The 25847-nt window shown below is 45.7% G+C and overlaps 1 protein-coding gene across 1 annotated transcript in view; it reads left to right on the forward strand.

Annotated features, from left to right (window-relative positions):
• TMTC4 (transmembrane O-mannosyltransferase targeting cadherins 4) overlaps positions 1-25847 on the forward strand; it is a 139388-nt gene that overhangs the window by 10719 nt on the left and 102822 nt on the right. The window contains exon 3 of the mRNA XM_073614440.1: positions 3423-3510. Within this exon, the coding sequence (XP_073470541.1) occupies positions 3423-3510 (88 nt within the window). The remainder of the gene's footprint in view (positions 1-3422; positions 3511-25847) is intronic.

Below are 25847 nucleotides of genomic sequence, written 5' to 3' on the forward strand. Positions count from 1 at the left end.
TCGGTCCGGCCAATACAGCAGGGAAGGAAAGGAGGGGGGTGGGTGGAGGCAGAGAGAAGACTGTGCACCCCCTGTGATCTGCAGGTTGTAGCAATTAAAAGAAAAACCTTCCCCAGTCAAGCGGACTTTCTCCACTTCCTGGTGCCGCTGCGCAGTGATCTCCTATGCGACAAGTACATGACAGTTTTCTTCTATATCAAACCGGGATTATCATGTACTTGTCGCATAGGAGATCACTGTGCAGCGGCACCCGAAAGTGGAGAAAGAGTCCGCTTGAAAGGGGAAAGTTGTTTTTTTTTTTTCTTTGAATTGCTACAGCCTACAGATCACAACGCCCAGTCTTCTCTCTGCCTCTGCCCACCCCCCTCCTGCTGGGGGATTCTCTGACTGGGATGGTTCCCTAGGACCAGCAGCAGCCGGACCCCGGCACCAGCAGTAGGGGTGCTGAAATTAATTGATGCATCGCGATTCGGGTGTCCCTGATGCGGCATTGATGCATAAGGACCGGAAAATCTATTGCGGGTGACATCATGGCGACTAGCTCCGCCCCTCCCGGGAATGCACTCGGAGCGTATTTTTAAAATTACATTCTTTTAATAAATTCTGTGTTACAATTGATGGTGTGCCCCGCTGGCTGTACTGTGTATGTGCTTTTTAAAAAACCATGTCACTTCATACCGAATTTCACTGTTGTACGAAATATCCCGCTCATGTGACTCCCGACCCGTCCCACCCCTCTCCGCTCTCCTCTCCGCTCTCCTCTCCGCTCTCCTGAGTTCTGACGTCAGCAGGGACTTCTCAGTCCCGCCCGCCTCTCTTCTGATACGATAGCTATAGTCAGCGGGCGGGTCTGAGAATTCCCCACTGACGTCAGGACTCGGGAGACGTGAGAGGAGAGGGGCGGGACGGGCCGGAAGTCACATGAGCGGGATATTTCGTACTACAATGAAATTCGGTATGAAATGACAGTTTTTTAAAAAGCATATACACAGTACAGCGGGGCACATCATCCATTGTAACACAGAATTTATTAAAAGAAAGTCATTTTAACAACAGTAACATTACACCTCACGCTCCATGCTGACCGGTCCCTGGCTATCCTGTGCACATTCCACTGTTAACTCCTAGTGTGCTGGAAGGTGCAAACAGGAATGCCAAGGAACTGTCAGCACCAGTGGTGGCCCATGCATTGTGGGGGGGGGGGGTTAGTGATGGCTGCATTTAATGGGCACAGGTGGCTGCGTTTGACGGGCACAGGTGGCTACGTTTGACGGGCACAGGTGGCAGGATGGGGGAGGTTCAGTATTTTTCAGTTTGTTTGCGCCCCCAAAAAATTTTGAGCACCAGCTGCACTGGTCAGCACAGAGACAGTACAGGGAACTGTGCGCATGTCTCACTGTGCTTTCCTGCATAGCCAGGCAATCTTTTGGGAACTGTGATGTGTCCCAGAAGATTGCAGGGAGGAAGGGCCGCCTAGGCGGCCCAAGTGGAAGTGGGAGCTCGTCGGTAATCGTGATGCATCGCGGAATCAAATCAAATAGTTGACCAGATAATCGAATCGTGAAACCAGTGAAGATGCGCACCCCTAACCGGCAGCAGCCGACTCTGCTGGGGTCTGGTTTGCTGGTCCTGCAGCCGGACCCCAGAACCAGCAGCCCAGCTCCAGCAGCCAGACCCCAGGACCAACAGCCCAGTTCCAGCAGCCAGACCCCAGAACCAGCAGCCCAGCTCCAGCAGCCAAACCCTTGGCCCCAGCAGCCAGACCCCAGGACCAACAGCCCAGCTCCAGCAGCCAGACCCTTGGCCCCAGCAACCAGACCCCAGGACCAGCAGCCCAGCTCCAGCAGCCCAGACCCTTGGCCCCAGCAGCCAGACTCCAGGACCAACAGCCCAGTTCCAGCAGCCAGACCCTAGGACCAGCAGCCCAGACTCCAGCAGACAGACCCCAGGACTAGCAGCCCAGCTCCAGCAGTCAGACCCTTGGCCCCAGCAGCCAGACCCTAGGTCCAACAGCCCAGCTCCAGCAGCCCAGCCCCAGCAGCCAGACCCTTGGCCCCAACAGCCCAGCTCCAGCAGCCAGACCCCAGGACCAGCAGCCAGACCCCAGGACCAACAGCTGTGTGATCAGGCTGCATTTCATGGGCATTGGTTGCATTTTATTGGGGAGGGGCGAAGCGTCACCTCCCTGAAATGAGTTTGAAACCTCCCTGAAATGAGTTTTTGCAGGTTGGGATGTCTGTTTTAGTCTAGTGAGCAGTAGAAGGGAACTCCACAGTGGCATCTTGAAACCACTGTTGTTAATCGACCCTCCAGTTTTGGGAACATTGGAATGCCCCACAATCCCAATATTAGGTTACCAGTGTGAATGGCATATAAGGCAAACAGTTTGCATTGCAGAGAATAACAAAAACAACCAGAAAGATTAACAAAGAAAAATTGCAGCGCTCAGCACAATATCGAAAAACCCAAAACACCTGAAGTGTAATGATATGTGAGTCCAACATTAAAACTGTTCAAAAGAATCAAACATAGAATAGTTCTTATGAAGAAATATCAAGTGATATGATTCAGGTGATCTCCCTCCTCTAGTGCTTCAATTACCCAGTGCGACCTCCCACCAATGTCAGAAAAACACAATCACCAGATATAGTTGCTGTCTAATGAATAGAACAGCAAAAATTGCATATGATAAGATCCAGGTAATCTGAGGTATGTAGTCATTATTAGGTTGCACTTATCCCCTCTATCCGGATCACAAGACCCTCTTCAGAATGTATTCAAGTGCATGGATCATGACCAGGAAGTTTTATTTCTTGTTTTAAAAATGGCTCAGCATATCCCATCCGTAGTAATAAGTCACCAATGACAAAGTAAAAAAAAAAAATCTCATGGTGCAGTAGTTATTGGTGAACCAGCATAAAAACAAACATAAAACAATTGTACCTTTAGCCATTACATAAAAAAACGCCAATCCAACCAGGGATAATGGCGGCAGGATCTCAAATACAAAACTTCATGTGTAAAATAGTAAGCTTGCACTTACGTGAAGCGCCGCCAATCTGAAACATAGTGGAGGCCAGGACCTCAGGCATTGTATAGTAATAAACCTCTACATCTGTTTCGCGCACACACACACACACATCATCAGGAGTATAAAAAGTTTTGCAGGCATAAAGGAGCAATGGTTTATATAGCCCAGGTACAAGAGTGATACTCTGATCCTGGACAAATGTAAAGACAGAAGGTACCAGGAGCTGCCTTTGCAAGTTCTGAAATCTGACGTGTTTTAGTTTTTTAAATGTTTATAAGAATTTTTAAAGTGAAAGTTATTTTAGTGGACTGTTTGATCTCAGAATGCTATTAATTATTATTATTATTATTATTATTATTATTATTATTATTATTATTATTATTATGTATAGGTGTCTGGAATTGTTGGCAGGGCAGACCTTCTGTGTGCATTATTTGTTGTTTTATCATTTCTTGGATACTGCAAAGCTCTACCAGGATGTAAGTATTCATATTCATAGTACAAAAGCTGCATTGCTACTTTTGCAAAAATAGAATAAAACCAGTATGTTAAGTTCATGTGCTGAGGGAGATCTCTGTTCGTTATATATCCAAAAATCAACCACCCAGTTTGCTAAACAAGTAAAATTGGATACTTTTCTCTTCCCTGGACCAAATAACTTTTACCTGTCAACGTTTATTACAGTAAACTAGCTACAGCAAATAAATGCATTTAAAAATGATCTGGCCACTTGGCTGGCTAGGAGTATAGGCACAGGGGGTTTCCTATACGTGGAGAAACTATAGTATGGGCTTTACTAAATGAGGAGCCGCCTGCCTTTGCAATCAATTGTGTCTCTAATGTGATTGATAAATGTCACCTGTTTATGTTGCAGTGTGCAACAGGGTGTTATGAAGACAAGAAGTGAAGGTAAATCTCCTGAAAGGGGACACAAACAGCAATTAAAATGTGCCAGAGATTTTAGCCCAATTCCCCCATCCCCATTCAGATGGAAAAAGTTGGGATGGAGTTGGACACCGTATTATAAGTAATTTATTGCTGTCCACACACATTTTATATCTTTAATGTTTAGAAAAATATGCAAGTCAAAAGTTAGCCACAGATTTATATCCACGTTCCTTGTTAAAATCTCTTATGTATGTTCACAACAGATGAAGTTCTCCATTTATGCCTGGCCTTAGTGGAGCTCACATTTGTTTTTAAGTGCACTGTCTGTAACATATGCAAAAATAATAGCTGTGCTCTGACCTTCCATATATCATAGAAAAATCCCTGCTGTTAGATGAGAACAAAGGATTCATGACCGCCTCTGATAAAAGCACTAACGCATCCTTAAGTATATTCTGCAGAAGAAAACCTGATGAGAAAATACAACTGTTTTTCAATGAAAAAAATGTGTTAAATGTTATAAACTTGATAAATTGTAATTTCTGCACTGGAGGATGAATATATGAAAAAAAATTTTAACAAATCATTACCATTGAATAACAGATCTTCTCTTGATCGCTGACCTATATATAATTAGTAGTTACAGCATCTGTCACTTGAATTCTATAGTTGCAAATCTGAGTTTTTATCTAGGGAAAACTTACCAAGTATCTGCTAATGCAGACCCTTCAGTACATTCCAGTTTACTTGGAGCATCTTTGTGCTTCATTTGTATATCCCAATACAATGATGATTATTACAATATATTTGAATAGAATATTGCTGAAATAACAATGTATATATACTGTGTTTGTGGAAGTGCAATTGCTTTAGATCTGAGGGGAAGGTCTGCTGATTTCTATCACCCAATCGTGTGCAAGCAAAAATCCTCATTTTTATTTTCCTTGCATGTCACCCTCAGATCTAAAGCGACTGCACTTGTGATGCACAGCGGATTTGCCTTTAGTAAGTAAACCTCTATATCTGTGGATTTCTGTTAGCATTTTGCAAACCTTCTTACGATATTTTTACTGAAAAAATTGTTTTGAGTCAGTGAGGATAGAAAATGTGTAACCAATACATGTATTGGCAAAAACAGCCAATCCCTTTACGTAACACATAAATCGCATGAAAACAAAGATCAGGAGATTGTTCCAGAGAAATGGTTTGCTCCATAGCAGAGCAGGGATGATACAAATTCACACCAAGCATATGCACATTTTAGAAAAGGTATATCGTAAAACATAAGCAAAAAAACTAAATAGTAAGAGCAGCACCAGGTATCAACCTGTGTTCTATACACTGGCCGAAGAGCCGAGCATAAACTCTACGGGGCTAGTATGGGGACCAACCTGTATGAGAGGCCACGTTTAGAAGTGCATAAATACATTAAATCTCAAGGGATCTGGCAAATTACATGGTGGTTTGAGTAAGAAAAAAAAATGTGGATAGCGCCAAAGAGGGCACCAGAAAAAAAGAGGAAGGAGGAAATTATTAGGCAAGAAGGGAAAGAAAGGAGGAGAGGATTGGTAGAGAGAGAACAGAATTCCTCCCCAGGGGGTCCGTGACCAGCTTTGAAAAGCCCAAGAGGGACCTTACAAATCCAGAAAACACATCAGCGAACTTGTCATTGAGAACTGATCAAGCAAGGGCTGCCAAGTAAATATTATCGTGCGTGTCCGTGAGGATTGCTGTTAATTTCTTCATTTACTAGCGTATCGTATACGCATGGTTTTACCTCATCAAGTGAAAGGAATGGCATCTTCCATGCTTTTGCAATGGTCTGCGCTGTGGCCAAAAAAATGCGCTATTTTTACATTGTTTCTGGCATTAGCTAGTGTAAAACACGGCTTCCCATGTGTCCTTCCGTATGTTCAGGTACAGTACTGTATTGACCATGGCATAGACCCAAATCCATAAGTGTTTAACCTTGGGACATGTCCACCAAATGTGCTTCATGTCGCCTGTCTGCACAGCCTCGAAAGCAGCGATCAGGGTAAAAGGGAGGAATTTTGCAATTCTTGCTGGAGTATAGTACCATCTGGACATTACCTTGAATGAATTCTCCAGCGCTATTGCATTTCGTGAAATAGAACCTTCCACATCTTAGTACAGTCCGCAGGAGCCTGCCGGACACCAAAGTTATATTCCCACTGTGCACAATAGGAGGGAATTTGGGTGGTGGTAATGTTCGGAAGTGTATAGTGATGATACAAATCCTTGAATGGTCAGGCAGGTGCAAATGCCGTTGAGGGTTTAGAGCTGTTGGAATTTTGGTTCAAGGAATCCAGAAACTGACAAATTTTGGCTATAGTGATATTACTCTGAATTGGGAATATCATGGGTTTTTAACTGCTGAAAGGTACGGATACCTCGTGCGGTAAAGGAGCGAACCGTTGACAAACCGTTGGATCGCCACCAGATGAAACTATGAGGGCTGTTAGGACCAGGAGGGAACAAGGGGCATTTAATAATTTCTAGGAGAGGTAGATGGGGAGAGATGAGGTCTGTAAATATTATATTGTGTCCCAGACCTCCTAAAGTTTTGGCTAGGGTTGGGTTTAGAGGCCTGGGACGGAGCTGAGGAGACAAACAAAGGAGGGATGAGAGTGGAACAGGGTCCATGTCTACCAGATCAATATAAATCCAGACGGGTGCCTCAGCTCCAGCAAACATTTATACTAAAGGAGTGATTTGCGCTGCTTTTTAATAATAGGTTATGTTTGACATCCCCAGTCCCCTCCAACCTTCTGCCTGTAAAGCACAGTTTTATTAAGCCGAGGTCTAGTCGAGCCCCAGATAAAATATATGGGGAGGAACCAAAACGGGTAGAACACGGAAGGGATACAGTAGCGGGTCAGCGATTTAATAAGTGGGGGATAGTTAAAGCATTCTGCAAACTTTCATATAGCAGTTGATCCTTTTTATCTAGTTAGGATTAAAGTGGTCAGAAATTAAAGTTACTTGACAATGTTGGAGCATTGTCTTTATTTTATATAATTTTCCAATTCATTGTACATTTTATATTCATCGCAGAATCCTCTATTTACAGCAATCTCAGCTTTGCTGACCCTCTGGCCTACTATCTGTCAGTTTGTAAAGATATTCAGGGGGAAATTTCAACCTTAGCTCTTTCTAAAGCTGTAACTGGCTTGCAGGGCATTTTTTTCTGATATTGTGAAGCTCTGCCCGCAAGAGCTTGGTACAGTTATGGACTAGTGATTTGTAGATGCCAGTCCTTCAGAGGCAGTACTCAGGCTTTCTGTTACTTCAACAAATGGGGTTTGTATAGTTTAGAAGTATTCTTCATATTGCCCTGAACATAGGGGATAGCGTGACATTGTAAAATAAAGTTCTTACTTTTTTGTGGTTCATTAGTTCTGCAGCCCGTACATTTACATTTACTTCTCTGTTTGACAGAAAGCGTGAAGTGCTCCTCCATTATCATTTTGTTTGTTCTATGTCTTATGTTCTCCTTGTTGATCCAAACGCCTCAAACTCAGTCCTATGTCTGATTGAATTTGAAGCGCTGCTAATAAGAGGATTCACAAAATGCGCAAACAGCACAAGTATATATAAAAACAAAGATATAAAAGAAAACTAACAGAACATTCTGTGGTGCCATAATACAAACATTAAGAGCCCTTTACCGCTGTTATAGCGGTGCTTTGTCGCTGCTATTCGGGCCGGAGCGGGGCGCTTTTAACCCCCTAGGAGGAGTTAAAAAGGGTTGAAAGCACCCGTGTAGCGCCGATGCCAAAGCGTTTTGGCAGCGCTGCCCATGTATTCCAATGGGCAGGGGCGGTGGAGAAGCTGTGTATACACTGCTCGCAAACCGCCCCAAAGGTGCTGCTTGCAGGACTTTTTCTAACGTCCTGCAAGCGCACCGACCCAGTGTGAAAGCACTCAGACTTTTTTTTTTTTTTTCCTCCGACTGTAGATTCTGATTTATCAAACATCTTCTGCAGTTGTGCATCCAGTTTACCCTCTTCCTTTAAAACTATAGTGGGCATATTTTCATATAACATTCAGTTTTTTGGCCACGTGAAATTATCTTAAAGCATTTCTTTATTGTACATCACGAGACACAGAGCCACAGTAATAACTGTATGGGTTATATGGCACCTTCAGGTGATGGACACTGGCACACCCTAAACAGGAAGTTCAATTTCTCATATAACCCCTCCCCTTACCGGGAGTGCCTCAGTTTTTCCGCCAGTGTCTTAGGTGTTGGTCACGAGTAAGGATGTGCTGTACTCAGCTCCGCTGGAATATTCCTTACTGGGGCAAGCCATGCAACCAAATCCATTCAAAGTGTCTTTTCCAGGCCAAATTGAATGGTACCCAGGCCTTGTGTATGAAGAAACAAGGTTTTACCTGTAACACTTCTCTTTTTAGAGAGCTGGACCCCGGGATCCAGTATTTGTTTTTTTTTTCAGCCATACTCCTGGTGGGGTGCTTTTTACAGGCCCAGGGCTGTGGATCCCCCGATAAAAAGAGGGCCCCAGTCCCTGAAGGTTTTCTAAACAGAGCCCACCGTGAGAGGTGAAGATTGGGTCTCTTGCCACAGAACCCTGCAGCTGGATAAGGTAAGGGAGATTCCTAAGGAATTTTCTCCAGTCATCTTCCAGGACAGCCCTTGAGAGTCCCTCCCATCGCCACAGGAAACACATTGTCACAGTTCAAAGGCAGTCCCTCAGGTCCCTGGTCAGTCATTTGTTTTTCCTCTGTCAGAGGAACATGTTGCTGAGGAACCAAGAGAAGGACTTCATCTCTCAGGGGCTGCCTGAAGGGAGTGGAGACCACACAGGGGGACTGGGTCCTATCCGTCGGCTCCAAGTGAAGTCTTACCTCTTTTCTTTGGACTCGGGTACCGTCCAGCATAACAGGAGCAGATCCGTTACCCCCCTCCTTCCAGTGCCGAGGTGTGCCAGTGGCAGGGTGATGCAGGTTCCCCCAGGAGCTGTGCAGGTGGATTCATCCATTTCAGCTCCTTGCTGCGATCGCGGTGGGGGTCGGAACCGCGTCATCACTGTGCGCCGAGACTTCCGGTTCCAGGTCTCCACGGCGCATGGAGGAAGGGAAAAGCCCAGGCTGGGCCTACTAATCACGACCAGCATCCAGCAATACCGGACTAGTGGCGGGATTTGGAGCATGAAGGGGTGACCATGGAGGCGAATCAGGCAGGCACCAGCCAAACCCAGGTAGGCTGCTGGGGAAGCCCTGTACTGTGGTTTTACTTGTTGGTAGTTGTAGGGCTGGGACTAGTATACTCCATGGTGGTGGATACCTCACTGTCCTGGGAATATGCAGTATGGTGGTTGCAGCATGGGTGTTTAAAGAGAGTGGGGATTTGATGCTAAGTACATCTATCTTTGTTTACAGGCTAAGGAGGCTCCAAGGGAAGACAAGTCAGGCCGCAAGAAGTGCCCTACCTGTGGGAACAAGTTATCCTCAGGCTCTAACAAAGCTTTATGCGGGAAGTGTATTGCTGGCTTACTAAAATCAGAGGCAGACTCTTCCTTGGCCAAATTCCTTAGCACCTTTTAAAGATGAAATGGCATCAACCTTTAAATCAGGGAGTTCATCTCAGATGTAAACACGTTTGCTTCCACCAGTAGTGCAGCTGTGATTCCCTCTTCGCCAGGCCCTACAACATCCAGCTCTGGGGAGCCCCGTAGAGTCAGGGAGCATAGCCCCGCGTTGGGCCTGAATCTTCTGACCAGGATAAGGATCAGGCTGTAGATAACAAAGCCGCAAAATACAAGCTGTCCCTTAAGGTAGTGGACGAGCTGTTCGGCACTATTTATAATACGCTGGAAACCGATGAGGAAGAAGTTCAGTTGTCCAGGCATAAGATGTATGAGACCCTGGGGAAAAAGAATGCAAAAGTATTCCCTATACATAGCATACTTTCTGATCTTGTCCGTAAGGAGTGGCCCCACTGTCCAAAGTATCGAAACAGTCTGACCTTGCCTTTTGAGGTTATGGGACATTTAAAAGACCCAATGGACAGGAAAACAGACGTAGTCTTAAAAACGGCCTGGGGTGCATCAATGGCAGGCCTGAAGCCAGCTCTAGCCACTTCTTGTGTAGCTAGAAATCTTGAGTTTTGCTTGTCACAACTACAAGAACACCTGGGGGCAGGCACCCCTAGAGGGGAGCTCTTAAAAACTTTCCCTATGCTTTTCAAGGTGACAAGTTTAATTTCTGTTTTTCTTTCAAAGGAAGTTTTTTCGTCCTTCAAAAGAACCCTCAAAAACAGGAGTTCAAACCCAGGAAGCACTGAACAGGGCAAAAAGGGAAAGGAAAAGGAAGTATACTTTTTAACCACCCCAGTCAGAACCCCAAACCCCAGTGACATCAGGGCCCCTGTGGGAGGAAGACTAAAAAATTTTCTCCCACAGTGGGAAAAGATGACCTCAAACAAGTTAGTTCTAAACATAATAAAAAGAGATTATGTGCTGGAATTTCACAGCGACCCACCCTCACAATTTCTAGTGACAAAACTTCCATGACACTCAGAAAAGGCCAGGGCCTTACCATTACTAATAGAGGAGATGGTGGATCAAGACGTATTGACACCAGTCCCTATTCAGGAACAGGGGGACGGTTTTTACTCCCACGTCTTTGTGGTGAAAAAAATGTCAGGGAAGTTTAGATTAATCGTGAACCTCTGACCCCTGAACCTCTCCATCCGATACAAAAAATTTTGGAAGGAGTCCATCTACTCAAAAAGGAATCTTCTCCAAAAAGAGGTGTTTATGGCTACCCTGGATTTAAGGGATGCCTATCTACATATCCCAATAAGGAAGGAATGCCAGAAATGTATTCGTATGGCGATTCCGATAGATACCAAAGTTTATCAGTGCTTTCAGTGCAGAGCACTTCCCTTCGGACTGTCGTCCTCTCTGAGAATTTTTTCCAAGGTTCTCGGAGAGGCACTGGTTCTGTTGAGACTCCAATCAGTCTCGATCATTCCGTACTTGCTCCTCATGGCCCACTCGGAGAAACAACTTCGTTAGGACTTAGAGTTAACACAACTCAGCCTGAGTCAATTGGGGTGGATAATCAGTTTGGAAAAATCCAAAACAACCCCAACACAGAATATTCTGTATTTGGGCTACAAGATTCTGTCTGTAGATCAAAGGATAGTCTTGCCAGAAGAAAAGATATCGAATCTGAAGCAGAGGATGTCATTTCTTCAAACCAGCACCAAATGTACGGTGAGGGAGGTGATGTCAGTATTAGGACTTATGACTGCAGCAATTCCAGCCCTACAGTGGGCCAGGTTCCACCAAAGAGACCTTCAGAGGTTTTTGCTGGAACAGTTAAAGGACAAAGATCTAGAAGAGTATGTGTCAATCCCCACCCGAGTAAAATGTTACACAGAAAATTTAAAAAGGGGTACTCTGGGTCTTGCCTATCACATCCACACTAACCATGGATGCAAGCGGTTGGGGAGCCCATCTCAACTCTTGCTGGGCCCAGGGCAGGTGGACGCCAGAGGAGAAACAGTGCTCTTCCAATTGGAAGGAACTAACAGCTGTCCTCAGAGCCCTACTAGCATTTCAGGACACAGTACAAGGTCACCACCTACAAGTCCGCTCAGACAATATGACGGCGGTAGCCTATATAAACAAGCAGGGAGGCACCAAAAGTCCTCAGCTAATGTTGGTAGCCAAGCACATATTTCAGTGGGCAGAATCCAATCTAGAATCCATCTCTGCAATACACCTAAAGGAGGAACAGAACGGCACTGCAGACTTCTTGAGTTGACAACTAGTTTCAAATCAAGAGTGGTCTCTGCACCCAGAAGTTTTCGACCACATAACAGCTCACTGGGGGAAACCAGAAGTGGACCTATTTGCAAACAAAGAGAATGCAAAAGTTCCCAGTTTCTGTTCGCTATGCCCAGCAGATCAGCCCTTGGTGGTAGACGCCTTTCAGACCCCCTGGACTTTCAACTTGGCCTATGCATTTCCACCGCTTCACCTCATCCTGAGGGTTCTAGCAAAGTTTCTAGCAGAAGAAACGTGTTTTAATCCTAGTGGCACCTTTTTGGCCCAGGAGGCCATGGTTCACAAATTTACTAAAGTTGACAGACCAGCCCCCTCTGAGGCTTCTCTGCAGACAAGATCTCCTGTCACAGGGACCTCTCTTACATCCGCAAGTAGCCATGCTGAGGCTTTCAGCGTGGTTACTGAGGAGGAAATTCTGTGGAGTAAAGGCCTAACAGAAAGAGTTGTTCAGACCTTACTACAGAGCCAGAAACCGGTCACCCGAGCTATTTATAGAAAATTTTGGAGGAAGTTTAACATCTGGCTGGGTGGCCAGGGTGAGGTAAACAAGGATACAACAAATATCCTACAGTTTCTCCAAGAAGGGATAGACCGGGGGTTAACTCCTAGTACTTTTAAAGTTCAGATAGCTGCCTTAAGCGTGTACCTAGAGAAATGATTACAGGAAGAGACCCTTATCGCTAGGTTCTGTAAGGCAATCTCTAGACACAAACTGGTAAGAGTTAACACAACTCCAACCTGGGACCTATCGATCGTCCTCTGGGCCTTTTTGGGGACACCATTTGAACCTAACTCAGAGGCCTCTCTAAGACTGATTACTGTACATTTAAAACGGTGCTCCTCGTGGCAATCTCTTCAGCCCGTAGGGTCAGTGAGATTCAAGCTCTTTCCATTAGAGAGCCCTTCCTTTAGATTTTTGAGGACAGAGTCATCCTAAAGACAGACCCTGGGTTCTTACCAAAGGTGGCATCTAAATTTCATAAGTCACAAGATATTGTCCTCCCTTCATTTTGTCAGGAAGCCTCAAACGAAAAAGAGAAGCAATTTAATTTACTAGATGTGAGGCAGTGTATCCTAGAGTACCTAGAGGCAACCAAACCATTTAGAATTGCAGATTCACTTTTTTTTTTTTTTTTTGGACAACGTAAGGGACAAAAAGATTCTAAGGTCACTATAGCTAGGTGGATCAGGCAAGCTATTGCAGAACGTTATAGAACAATAAATAGAAATCCTCCTGAGGGTGTTAAAGCCCACTCCACAAGGGCACTCTCGGCATCCTGGGCAGAAAGAGCTGGTGTCACCTCAGAGCAAATATTTAAAGCAGCCATATGGTCAAGCCTTTTCACCTTTACAAAGCATTATCGACTAGACTTAAAGCGGGGGTCCACCTAAACCGCCAAAAAAAAAAGATATTAAAAGCCAGCAGCTACTAATACTGCAGCTGCTGACTTTTAATACATGGCCACTTACCTGTCCCAGGGTCCAGCGATGTCGGCAGGCGACGCCAAGAACCCGCTCAGTTCTCGGCAGCTGCCGCCGCCATCCTAGGTAAGGGAATCAGGAAGTGAAGCGTTGCGGCTTCTCTTCCCGGTTCCCTACTGCGCATGCGCGAGTCGCGCTGCGCATCGTAACTGGTCCCAGCTATCTCCTGGGAGCTGTGTGTTTTCCCAGGAGACAGCGCGGACTGACAGGAAAAGGCATAGACTCCCATGGGAGTCTATGCCGGAAGTGGGTGCAAATACCTGCATATTATATCATATATAATATCTGCACCCCCCTCCCCCCTGAAAGGTGCCAAATGTGACACCGGAGGGGGGGAGGGTTCCGAAAAGCGGAAGTTCCATTTTTGTGTGGAACTCCGCTTTAATGTCCAGTCAGGATCAGGCTTTTGGGAGGAAAGTCCTCCAAACCGTGGCCCCCCCCCTGATCTGGTGAGTACTTGGGGATCCTCTCAAGGGCTGTCCTGGAAGACGACTGGGGAAAACCAGAGTTAGACTTATCAGTAACTCCTTTTCCAGTAGTCTTCCAGGACAGCACGATCCCACTCTTGGATTATGTTGATGTATCAATGTTATTACCTGTTATGGTTATGTTTTTCAGTTCCATCCTTCGGTTCTTTGTGAATGACTAGGGACCTGAGGGGAACGCCTTTTGAACTGTGGCAATGTGTTTCCTGTGGCGATGGGAGGGACTCCATCTCTCAAGGGCTGTCCTGGAAGACTACTGGAATAGGAGTTACCAGTAAGTCTAACTCCGGTTTTTCTAATTCTTATGGGTTTTCTCCTTTAAAGTAAATGTTGCTATGCCTATAGTCACCACTGGGGGCTGTCAAGAGCACGTACCTGTTCCATGTTTGTCAGTCTCGCCTCTGTGTACAAGCTGCATCCTTCCTCCGGCCCAGGCTCCAGGTAAAGTCGTGGGAAAGGGGGGTTTTCTTCTCCTAGGAATGTCCCCTGGATAGCTTTCCTCCAGGCAGAGTGAGCATGGCATTAGACGACGGTGTGCCGCGGCACTCCCGCTGCTATTACGGCGGTTCCCTTCGGCAGCTCTCCTCTACCCTAGTCCTCCCCCATGCAGTCCGGTCAGGGTCCGAGCCCACTCGGGGCGGGGCTTAGCGGCGTTGGCGCGATTTGGCGTCCACAATGCGGGCTGCATAGCTATAAATTGCTCCTTTTTCAGGTGCATACAGCTAGGAGAGGGGCACAGAGCGGACGGGTGGCATGTGAGTGGGTGACACAGGCATTCCCAGACACATTTACTTTAAGTATCAGGCTGAGCTTAATGGCAGTTGCTGGACTATTGCTCAGCAGTGGGTGCATTTTTTTGGTGGTACGTGTTTGTGCTCAGCACTATGACCAGAGGAGGTGGTTCAAATGCCACAAAGACCAAGGACATAAAGGGGTCGCCCTCAGGTCCTATGGACCCTCCCTCAGCAACACCATCCCGATCTAAAGAGGCTGGTCAGAGTGAGCCATCAGGGGCTGCAGTTGCTTCCGACACTTCAGCCCCTGTCTATATAATTGAGCAGGTTTTCTCCTCAGCTATGAGTGGTTTAGAGGAAAGATTAGTGGCTTTAATCATGTCTTCACAGAGTGGAAGAAAACGCATTAGCTCCCCCTCTATCACCCAGGATCCCCAAACGGAGGAACTGTGGGAGGGGGAAGATGAATCCCCATCAGGGGACCGTGAACAGGCTGATGATTCCTCTTCTGAGGAATCAAGTGGGGAAGGACCTTCTTCAGCTTCACATGCTGAGAAGTTGCTGGTGTATTCTGCTACTGAAATGGTCCACGCCACATTTAACCACTTGAGCCCCGGACCATTATGCTGCCTAAGGACCAGAGGTCTTTTTCCAATTTGGCACTGCGTCGCTTTAACTGCTAATTGCGCGGTCATGCAATGCTGTACCCAAACGAAATTTGCGTCCTTTTCTTCCCACAAATAGAGCTTTCTTTTGATGGTATTTGATCACCTCTGCAGTTTTTATTTTTTGCGCTATAAACGGAAAAAGACCGAAAATTTTGAAAAAAAATGATATTTTCTACTTTTTGTTATAAAAAAAAATCCAATAAACTAAATTTTAGTCATACATTTAGGCCAAAATGTATTCGGCCACATGTCTTTGGTAAAAAAAATGTCAATAAGCGTATATTTATTGGTTTGCGCAAAAGTTATAGCGTCTACAAACTAGGGTACATTTTCTGGAATTTACACAGCTTTTAGTTTATGACTGCCTATGTCATTTCTTGAGGTGCTAAAATGGCAGGGCAGTACAAAACCCCCCCAAATGACCCCATTTTGGAAAGTAGACACCCCAAGGAAATTGCTGATAGGCATGTTGAACCCATTGAATATTTATTTTTTTTGTCCCAAGTGATTGAATAATGACAAAAAAAAAAAAAAAAAAAAAATATTTACAAAAAGTTGTCACTAAATGATATATTGCTCACACAGGCCATGGGCCTATGTGGAATTGCACCCCAAAATATATTCAGCTACTTCTCCTGAGTACGGGGATACCACATGTGTGGGACTTTTTGGGAGCCTAGCCGCGTATGGGACCCCGAAAACCAATCACCGCCTTCAGGATTTCTAAGGGTGTAACTTTTTGATTTCACTCTTCACTGCCTATCACAGTTTCGGAGGCCATGGAATGCCCAGGTGGCACAACCCCCCCCCAAATGACCCCATTTTGGAAAGTAGACACCCCAAGCTATTTGCTGAGAGGCATATTGAGTCCATGGAATATTTTATATTTTGACACAAGTTGCGGGAAAGTGACACTTTTTTTTTTTTTTTTTTTTTTTTTTTGCACAAAGTTGTCACTAAATGATATATTGCTCACACAGGCCATGGGCCTATGTGGAATTGCACCCCAAAATACATTTAGCTGCTTCTCCTGAGTACGGGGATACCACATGTGTGAGACTTTTTGGGAGCCTAGCCGCGTACGGGACCCCGAAAACCAATCACCGCCTTCAGCGTTTTTAAGGGCGTGAATTTTTGATTTTACTCTTCACTGCCTAACACCGTTTCGGAGGCCATGGAATGCCCAGGTGGCACAAAACCCCCCCAAATGACCCCATTTTGGAAAGTAGACACCCCAAGCTATTTGCTGAGAGGCATGGTGAGTATTTTGCAGCTCTCATTTGTTTTTGAAAATGAAGAAAGACAAGAAAAAACTTTTTTTTTTTTCTTTTTTCAAATTTCAAAACTTTGTGACAAAAAGTGAGGTCTGCAAAATACTCACTATACCTCTCAGCAAATAGCTTGGGGTGTCTACTTTCCAAAATGGGGTCATTTGGGGGGGTTTTGTGCCACCTGGGCATTCCATGGCCTCCGAAACTGTGATAGGCAGTGAAGAGTGAAATCAAAAATTCACGCCCTTAGAAAGCCTGAAGGCGGTGCTTGGTTTTCGGGGTCCCGTACGCGGCTAGGCTCCCAAAAAGTCTCACACATGTGGTATCCCCGTACTCAGGAGAAGCAGCAGAATGTATTTTGGGGTGTAATTTCACATATTCCCATGGCATGTTTGAGCAATATATCATTTAGTGACAACTTTGTGCAAAAAAAAAAAAAAAAAATTTGTCTCTTTCCCGCAACTTGTGTCGCAATATAAAATATTCCATGGACTCGACATGCCTCTCAGCAAATAGCTTGGGGTGTCTACTTTCCAAAATGGGGTCATTTGGGGGGGGTTTTGAACTGTCCTGGCATTTTATGCACAACATTTAGAAGCTTATGTCACACATCACCCACTCTTCTAACCACTTGAAGACAAAGCCCTTTCTGACACTTATTTTTTACATGAAAAAGTTTTTTTTTTTTGCAAGAAAATTACTTTGAACCCCCAAACATTATATATTTTTTTAAAGCAAATGCCCTACAGATTAAAATGGTGGGTGTTTCATTTTTTTTTTTCACACAGTATTTGCGCAGCGATTTTTCAAACGCATTTTTTGGGGAAAAAACACACTTTTTTAAATTTTAATGCACTAAAACACACTATATTGCCCAAATGTTTGATGAAATAAAAAAGATGATCTTAGACCGAGTACATGGATACCAAACATGACATGCTTTACAATTGCGCACAAACGTGCAGTGGCAACAAAATAAATACATTTTTAAAAGCCTTTAAAAGCCTTTACAGGTTACCACTTTAGATTTGCAGAGGAGGTCTACTGCAAAAATTACTGCCCTCGATCTGACCTTCGCGGCGATACCTCACATGCATGGTGCAATTGCTGTTTACGTTTGACGACAGACCGCCGCTTGCGTTCGCCTTAGCGCAAGAGCAGGGGGCGACAGGGGTGCTTTTTTTTTTTTTTTTTTTTTTCTTTATTATTTTTTTGCTTTTTTATCTTATTTTTAAACTGTTCCTTTCATTTTTTTTTTTTTTAAATCATTTTTATTGTTATCTCGGGGAATGTAAATATCCCCTATGATAGCAATAGGTAGTGACAGGTACTCTTTTTTGAAAAAATTGGGGTCTATTAGACCCTAGATCTCTCCTCTGCCTTCAAAGCATCTGACCACACCAAGATCGGTGTGATAAAATGCTTCCCCAATTTCCCAATGGCGCTATTTACATCCGGCGAAATCTAAGTCATAAAATGCTCGTAGCTTCCGGTTTCTTAGGCCATAGAGATGTTTGGAGCCACTCTTGTCTCTGATCAGCTCTATGGTCAGCTGGCTGAATCACCGGCTGCATTCTCAGGTTCCCTGTTGAGACAGGAGAGCCAGAGAAAAACACGGAAGACGGTGGGGGGGGGGGGCATTCCCTCCCACGGCTTGTAAAGGCAGTCTAGAGGCTAATTAGCCGCTAGGATTGCTTTTACATGAAAGCCGACCGCTGGCTGAAAAGAATGATACCAAGATGATACCTAAACCTGCAGGCATCATTCTGGTATAACCACTCAAAGTTGTGAATGGCGTACCTGAAGACAAAAAAATGGTTAACAATAAAGCACAGTAAACAGTAAAGTATAAATAATTACATACCTGAAAAACAAACATGATAAAACATAATAACAATAACAATAAAACACTGCAGAATAGAATACAGTAAAAAAAGAGCAGAACAATAGAGAGAGAGAATAGAGAGAAAGAACAATAAAACGACAACTATTTTTTTTTATTTTATATATATATATTTTTTTTTTACACTTTTTTTGTAACTAACTTTTAGAACGGTAACCGGTTCCAGGTTCGGGTCTCTCAAAATGCGATGGCATCTTGGGAGACCCTGTGAAAGTGTGCCTAGTCTGTGCAATGCTGTACCCTACGCTAATACTCAACTAGTGAATGGTAGCGTTCAAAACATTCACCAATGCAAAGACCAGGATTGTCAGGACAGGAGGGACAATAATAGCGGGTGTCACGCCTATATTCGCGCTTGCTGCAGACACAACATCTTTTTGGGGGGGTTCGTTGGGTAGGGGTACTCGGGAGGACATAAAGAAAATGCCTCTCATGCAGCCGACTGCATTTGGTTGGGGATGTGAATGAGGGAAGTACGGGCGCTGCAGAAGTGGTGGGTTCCCAATTAGGATTGGCGAATGCAGCAGGAAGGGCACTATGGGCACGACGGGCCTGTGTTTGTCTTTTTGGTGGCAGCGGGACACTACTTGTGCTTGCCACCTCACCAGCTTGAACTGCACTTATGGGACTCGCCACGTCACCAAGTGTTACTGCAGCGCTGGTTTGACTACGACCGGGGTGTACTAGGCCGCTGGTGCTTGCCAGTTCAATAAAAAGCTTCCAAAAAAACTGTTAGCGATCGCAGGGATCAGGTCTGACTCTGCGAACGCTGCAGTTATGCGTTTAGTGTTTTGTAAGTGTCAGTGATCGATCGATACTGCACTTGGGTGGGCTGGACTGGGCCGGGCGGAGGGGCAAAACGCAGGTGCTAGCAGGTATCTGGGCTGATCCCGCTAACACTGCGTTTTTGGGAACCCTAAACTGCTGGGGACGCTAGTATAGATCTGATCGGATCAGATATTGATCCGTTCAGATACTATACCACTAAAGGAGGCGTATGCTGCGTGCGTGGGTGTTAGTGGTACTGGCGCTAACCTGACGCTGCCTGGGGCCGGTGCTTGCTAGTTCACCAAAATGCTACCAAAAAAACGTTAGCGATCGCAGGGATCAGGCCTGACTCTGCGAACGCTGCAGTTATGCGTTTAGTGCCTTGTAAGTGACAGTGATCGATCGATACTGCACTTGGGTGGGCTGGGCTGGGCCGGGCGGAGGGGCACAACGCAGGTGCTAGCAGGTATCTGGGCTGATCCCGCTAACACTGCGTTTTTGGGAACCCTAAACTGCTGGGGACGCTAGTATAGATCTGATCGGATCAGATATTGATCTGATCAGATACTATACCACTAAGGGAGGTGTACGGTGCGTGCGTGGGTGTTAGCGCTACTGGCGCTAACCTGACGCTGCCTGGTGCTTGCTTGCCAGTTCACCAAAATGCTACCAAAAAAACTGTTAGCGATCGTAGGGATCAGGCCTGACTCTGCGAACGCTGCAGTTATGCGTTTAGTGTTTTGTAAGTGACAGTGATCGATCGATACTGCACTTGGGTGGGCTGGGCGGAGGGGCAAAACGCAGGTGCTAGCGGGTATCTGGGCTGATCCCGCTAACACTGTGTTTTTGGGAACCCTAAACTGCTGGGGACGCCAGTATAGATCTGATCGGATCAGATATTGATCCGATCAGATACTATACCACTAAGGGAGGCGCATGCTGCGTGCGTGGGTGTTAGCGGTACTGGCGCTAATCTGACGCTGCCTGGGGCGACGCATATCACCGCCGGGCGATCAGGGGGCTAAACCTTTATTCGGTAATAAACGGCGGGTGCCCTGACACTATAAAAAATAAACAAACTAACCAGCGTCACCCGTAACAGTTATACGGTGATCAGTGGTGAAAGGGTTAACTAGGGGGCAATCAAGGGGTTAAAACATTTATTAGGTAGTATATGGGGGTCCCTGTCACTATAAAACGCTGACGGCGAACCTAAATATTTACCTCACTAACTAGCGTCACCAGTGACACTAATACAGCGATCAGAAAAATGATCGCTTAGCGACACTGGCGATGGGGGGTGATCAAGGGGTTAAAACTTTATTAGGGGGGGTTAGGGGGGTATCCTAGACCTAAAGGGGGGTAATACTAACTGTCCCAACACTGTAACTGTCACAAACTGACACTATGCAGTAATCAGAAAAAAAAAAAAAAAAACCTGCTGGTGTCAGTTTGTGACAGGGGGGGGGGGGTGATTGGGGGGGGATCGGGGGGCGATCGGGGGGGGGATCGGGGTGTTTTGTATGCCTGGCATGTTCTACTGTGTGTGTAGTGTGTTGTGCACTTACATTGATGTCTTCTCCCCTCGGCGCTGGAACGGAATACCGAGCCGAGGGGAGATGACATCATTTCCTTTGCTGCTGTTTAGCATACAGCAGCAAAGGAGTGTTCCCATTGGCCGGCGGCGATCGCGAGGGGGGGGCCACGAACGGATGGCCTCCCCCTCATCTCGGATCGCCGGGGAACAGAACGGGACCGCTTCGGGCACCGGGGGGGGGTCCGATCGGACCCCCCACCCGCGAGAGGCAAATCACGTACATGTACGTGATTTTGCCTGCCCGTGCCGCCTTGCCGACGTAAATCGGCGTTAGGCGGTCCTTAAGTGGTTAAGCTACCCTTAACGGAGTCGGTTGAGGAGCCCACTTCCTATTTTGGTTCACTAAAGCCCCCGCAAGCCTTGCGTGCCTTTCCTGTCCATTCATTACTAGAAAAGCTTATGTATTCTGAGTGGAATCACCCAGATAAGGACTTTTCCTCCTAAAAAGTTTTTAACACTTTATCCTATGGAGGAAAAATTTACTAAGATGTGGAGTATACCAGCAATTGATGCTGCTATATCCTCTGTGAATAAACGTTTGCCTTGTCCGGTTGACAATGCACAAATGCTTAGGGATCCAACTGATAAAAAATTGGAATTTTGGAATTCCTGTTTAAACATTTTCTCCCTGGCAGGTTCAGTGGCTCAACCTGCAGTGGTGGCAATTGGGGTATGTCAGTCCTTTTGAGAGACCATTTGAAACAGGTACTCAAGGTGTTCCTTGCTTTACACTTGGGTTGGTACATATGCATAGAATCTAATGGTTAAAAGGTTGGTCAGCCGAAGCGCCATGCAAAAAGCTCCTGGCTGGTTTTCCTCTCTTATCGTACATCACGGGACGCAGAGCCATAGTAGTTACTATGTGGGTTATAGGCCACCTTCAGGTGATGGACACTGGCACAGCCTAAGACAGGAAGTCCACTCCCTATATAACCCCTCCCACTACTGGGAGTACCTCAGTTTTTTCACCAGTGTCTAAGGTATTGGTCACGAGTAAAGATGTGCTGTGCTGTGCTGTGTTCCAGTGGAGCAATCCTTGCTGGGGCAAGCTATGCAACCGGATCCATTCAAAGTGTCTTTTCAGGCCGAATTGAATGGTACCCGGGCCTTGTGGCGGAAGAAACGAGGTTTAGCCCGTAACGCTTCTCTTTTTAGAGAGCTGGAACCCGGGACCCAGAGCTTTGGTTTTTTGTCTCCTTTAAGAAAAAAGTAAATGTCATGCCTAAGAGTCACCACTGGAGGCTGTGTAGAGCACGTACCTTGTCATGCTTTCCTCAGAGTCACACTGTGTCAGCAGAAGCAGCAGGCTTTTCCTCCGGCTAGCAGCTCAGACCTCCGGTAAGTTTGGGGGGGATTTTCTTCCACCAGACACCCCCCAACTGGACTAACCTCTCCCTGGAAATGGAGGGGGCGGGGCTTAGCGCTGCATTGTTGTCCTCCAACATCCAGCGCGGGAGTTCCTTAAAAACTCAATTTTTGCTGGCTGCAGATGCTGGAGGGACACGAGCAAAAAGGGCATGTAAGAGGTTGGTGACACAGGCATTCCTATTGACACATTTACTATTAGCATAAGGCTGAGCATTAATAGCAGTGGCAGGGCTGGACTATTGCTCAAGCAGTGGATGCAATCCTTCTGGTAGTACCTCTGCATTTGTGCATCGGGCTGTGGTCGGAAGGGGGGCTAGAAACACCCCAAAAAAGGGCTCAAGAAGGATGACTTCAGCCGCAAAAAACCTAGAACCATCTCTAAAAAAAAAATGGCATCCTCCCCTGAGAGTTCTGAGGTGGCTGGTCAGAGTGAGCAACCTGGGCCATCAGGTGTTGCAACTGTTTCCAACACTGCAGCCCCTGTATATATTACTATATAAGGTTTTTTCCTCAACAATATTAGGATTGGAGCAGAAAATAGAGGCTTTAATCGCATCCCAGAGTGGGACTAAGCGCGACAGGTCCCCTTCCATTATCCAGGACCCTCAAACTGAGGAACCAGGGGCGGGAGATGAGTTTCTCTCGGGGAACCAGGAAGAGGCTGATGACTCCTCCTCTGAGGAGTCAGATGCGGAGGGATCAGGTTCACAATCTGAAAGATTGATGGTACAATTTCTTACTGAATTGGTCTGCTCCACATTCATGCTACCGTTAGCTGAGTCGGTTGATGAGCCCACGTTTGCTAAAGCCTCCCCAAGCTAGTCATGCTTTTCCTATCCATTCATTACTGAAAAAGCTTATGTATTCTGAGTGGGATCACCCAGATAAACAGTTTTTTCCTCCAAAAAAGTTTTCAACAATTTATCCTATGGAGGAAAGTTGACACCCCAGGAAATATGTCATAGGTAGAATCCTTGACTTTCTACAGATGGAATTAGAAATGAAGCTGGCTTTGAATACTATCAAAGGCCAGTTTTCGGCTTTATCAGTATTCTATTTCAGCAACCACTTGCTTCGCACTCATTGGTTTGTAGGTTAGGTCTCCCCTGAACCCTTGGGACTTGAATCTAGTCCTGTCGGCATTACAGAAACAGCCTTTTGAGCCGATACGACATATTCCCTTGGTCCTTTTGACAAGGAAACTAGTTTTTCTGGTAGCCATAACTTCTGCAGGAGAAGGGTATCAGAGTTGGCTGCTCTTTCTTGTAAAGAGCCATATTTATGCACAAAGATAACGTTGTATTGCGTCCTCATCCTAATTTTCTACCGAAGGTAGTATCAGGTTTTCATTTAAACCAGGATATTGTTCTACATTCATTTTTCCCAGAACCCTGTTCTGTGGAAGAAAAGTCATTACGGTATCTTGATGTGGTGAGAGCAGTCAAGGTCTACTTGAAGGCGCCTGCTCAGATTAGAAAAACGGATGTTTTGTTTGTGTTGCCTGAAGGTCCTAAGGGACAGGGAGCATCGAAATCTACCATTTCTAAATGGATTCGTCAAGTGATTGTTCAAGCTTATGGTTTAAGCCCCATACACACTATCAGATTTTCTGCTGATTTTTTTTTTCCTTCAGATTTACCAAAACCATATAATATGAGGTCAAACCTTAGGAGTTTCAATTTGTATGCAATCAAGCAGACCCTTGCACTACATGGTTTTGGTAAATCTGAAGACAAAAATCAGCAGAAAATCTGATAGTGTGTATGGGGCTTTAAAGAGGAAAGTTCCTCCTTTTCATAATAAAGCGCACTCCACCAGGGCTATTAGTACTTCCTTGGCAGTGCATCACCAAGCCTCCATGGCTCAAATCTGTAAGGCCGCAACTTGGTCTTCAGTCCATACATTTACCAGATTCTATCAAGTAGATGTAAATAGTCAAGAGGCTATCGCCTTTGGGCGCAGTGTGCTGCGGGCAGCAGTATAAGTCCTCTGGTCTCTTGGTGCCCTACTTTTGTTGTGTCTCCCTCCCTTCAGTTGGCATTGCTATGGGACATCCCACATAGTAACTACTATGGCTCTGTGTCCCGTGATGTACGATAAGAAAATAGGATTTTTATAACAGTTTACCTGTAAAATCCTTTTCTTTGAAGTACATCACGGGACACGGAGGTCCCTCCCTTCTTTCTGGTATACACATGTATTGCTTTGCTACAGAAACTGAGGTACTCCCAGTAGTGGGAGGGGTTATACAGGGAGTGGACTTCCTGTCTTAGGGTGTGCCAGTGTCCATCACCTGAAGGTGGCCTATAACCCACATAGTAACTACTATGGCTCTGTGTCCAGTGATGTACTTCAAAGAAAAGGATTTTACATGTAAGCTGTTATAAAAATCCTATTTTTACGGTGAAAAGCTGTTTGAGGAGGATTTAGACAAATATATCCAAAAAATATCAAGTGAGAGAAGTGCCCTTTTGCCAGTTAAGAAAAAGAGTAAATGTCTGTCATTTAAACGGGCTTTTTCTCCAATGCCAGGGGCAGCAGCCTCCAGGCAGTCGCGACTGCCTCCACTGTCGGGTTTAAGAGGTAAATCTCAGAGTCAACCCCAGGGACAAAAGAAGTCCTGGGTGAGGAAACCCGCAAGACAGAACACTAAAGCCACTTTATGAAAGGGTGCCCCCGCTAGCTCGAGTGGGGGGGGAGATTTCTCCAATTCTCAAAGGTCTGGCAGAACGAATTTCGGGACAGGTGGGTAGTCTCCACAATAGCTCTAGGTTACATACTAGAATTCCGAGAATTCCCGCCTCCTCAGGTCAAATGTCCCCAAAGATCCAGAGAAAAGAAGTCTCTCTTTCTAGCGTTCGACTGACTTTTGTCGCAAAAGGTCATCATGGTGGTTCCTGTTGAAGAGCAGGGGTCGGGGTTTTATTCTAACCTTTTCATGGTACCAAAACCAAATGGGGATGTCGGGTCCATTCTAGATCTCAAAGATCTAAACCAGTTCCTGAAGATTCGCTCTTTTCGCATGGAATCAATCTGATCAGTAGTCTCCATCCTACAAGGGGGAGAGCTTCTGGCATCAATCGACAATAATAGCATACCTGGACGACCTGCTCTTAATAGACAGGTTGGTAGCCCGCTTGGACCAAAGCGTGGTCACCACAGTCAACTACCTGGAAAACCTAGGTTGGGTCATCATCCTAGAGAATCTTCTTTAAAGCCAGTAAGAAGATTAGAGTACTTGGTTCTGGTCATAGATACAACCCAGAAGAAGGTGTTTTTACCCTAGGCAAAGATCAGCGGCATAAAGGAGCTGGTCCAAGGGGTCAGGGCAAAGAAAGGTCCATCCATCCGCCTTTGTAGGAGGTTGTTGGGGAAGAAGGTGGCTTCATTCGAAGCAGTTCCTTATGCTCAGTTTTATTCGAGACTGCTGCAAAACAGTATCCTATCGGCCTGGAACAAGAAGATTCAGGCACTAGATTTTCCAATGCGTTTCCAATGCGCCAAAAGTGCGCCAAAGCCTCATTTGGTGGAGGATATCTGAAAATCTGCAGAAGGGGAAATCCTTCTTACCGGTTACCTGGAAGGTGGTAACAACAGATGCCAGCCTTTAAGGTTGGGGAGCAGTCCTGGAAGAAGCGTCTGTCCAAGGGAAATGGTCCAGATCCGAAAGGACCTTGCCCATCAACATTCTAGAGATTCGGGCAGCTCGTCTAGCCATAAGGGCCTGGACATTCAGGTTGCAGAATTCTCCTGTCAGGATTCAGTCCGACAATGCAGTGGCCTATATCAATCACCAAGGAGGCACCAGATG

The sequence above is a fragment of the Aquarana catesbeiana genome, linkage group LG02 (genome assembly GCF_042186555.1).
Source record: "Aquarana catesbeiana isolate 2022-GZ linkage group LG02, ASM4218655v1, whole genome shotgun sequence".
NCBI lineage: Eukaryota > Metazoa > Chordata > Amphibia > Anura > Ranidae > Aquarana > Aquarana catesbeiana.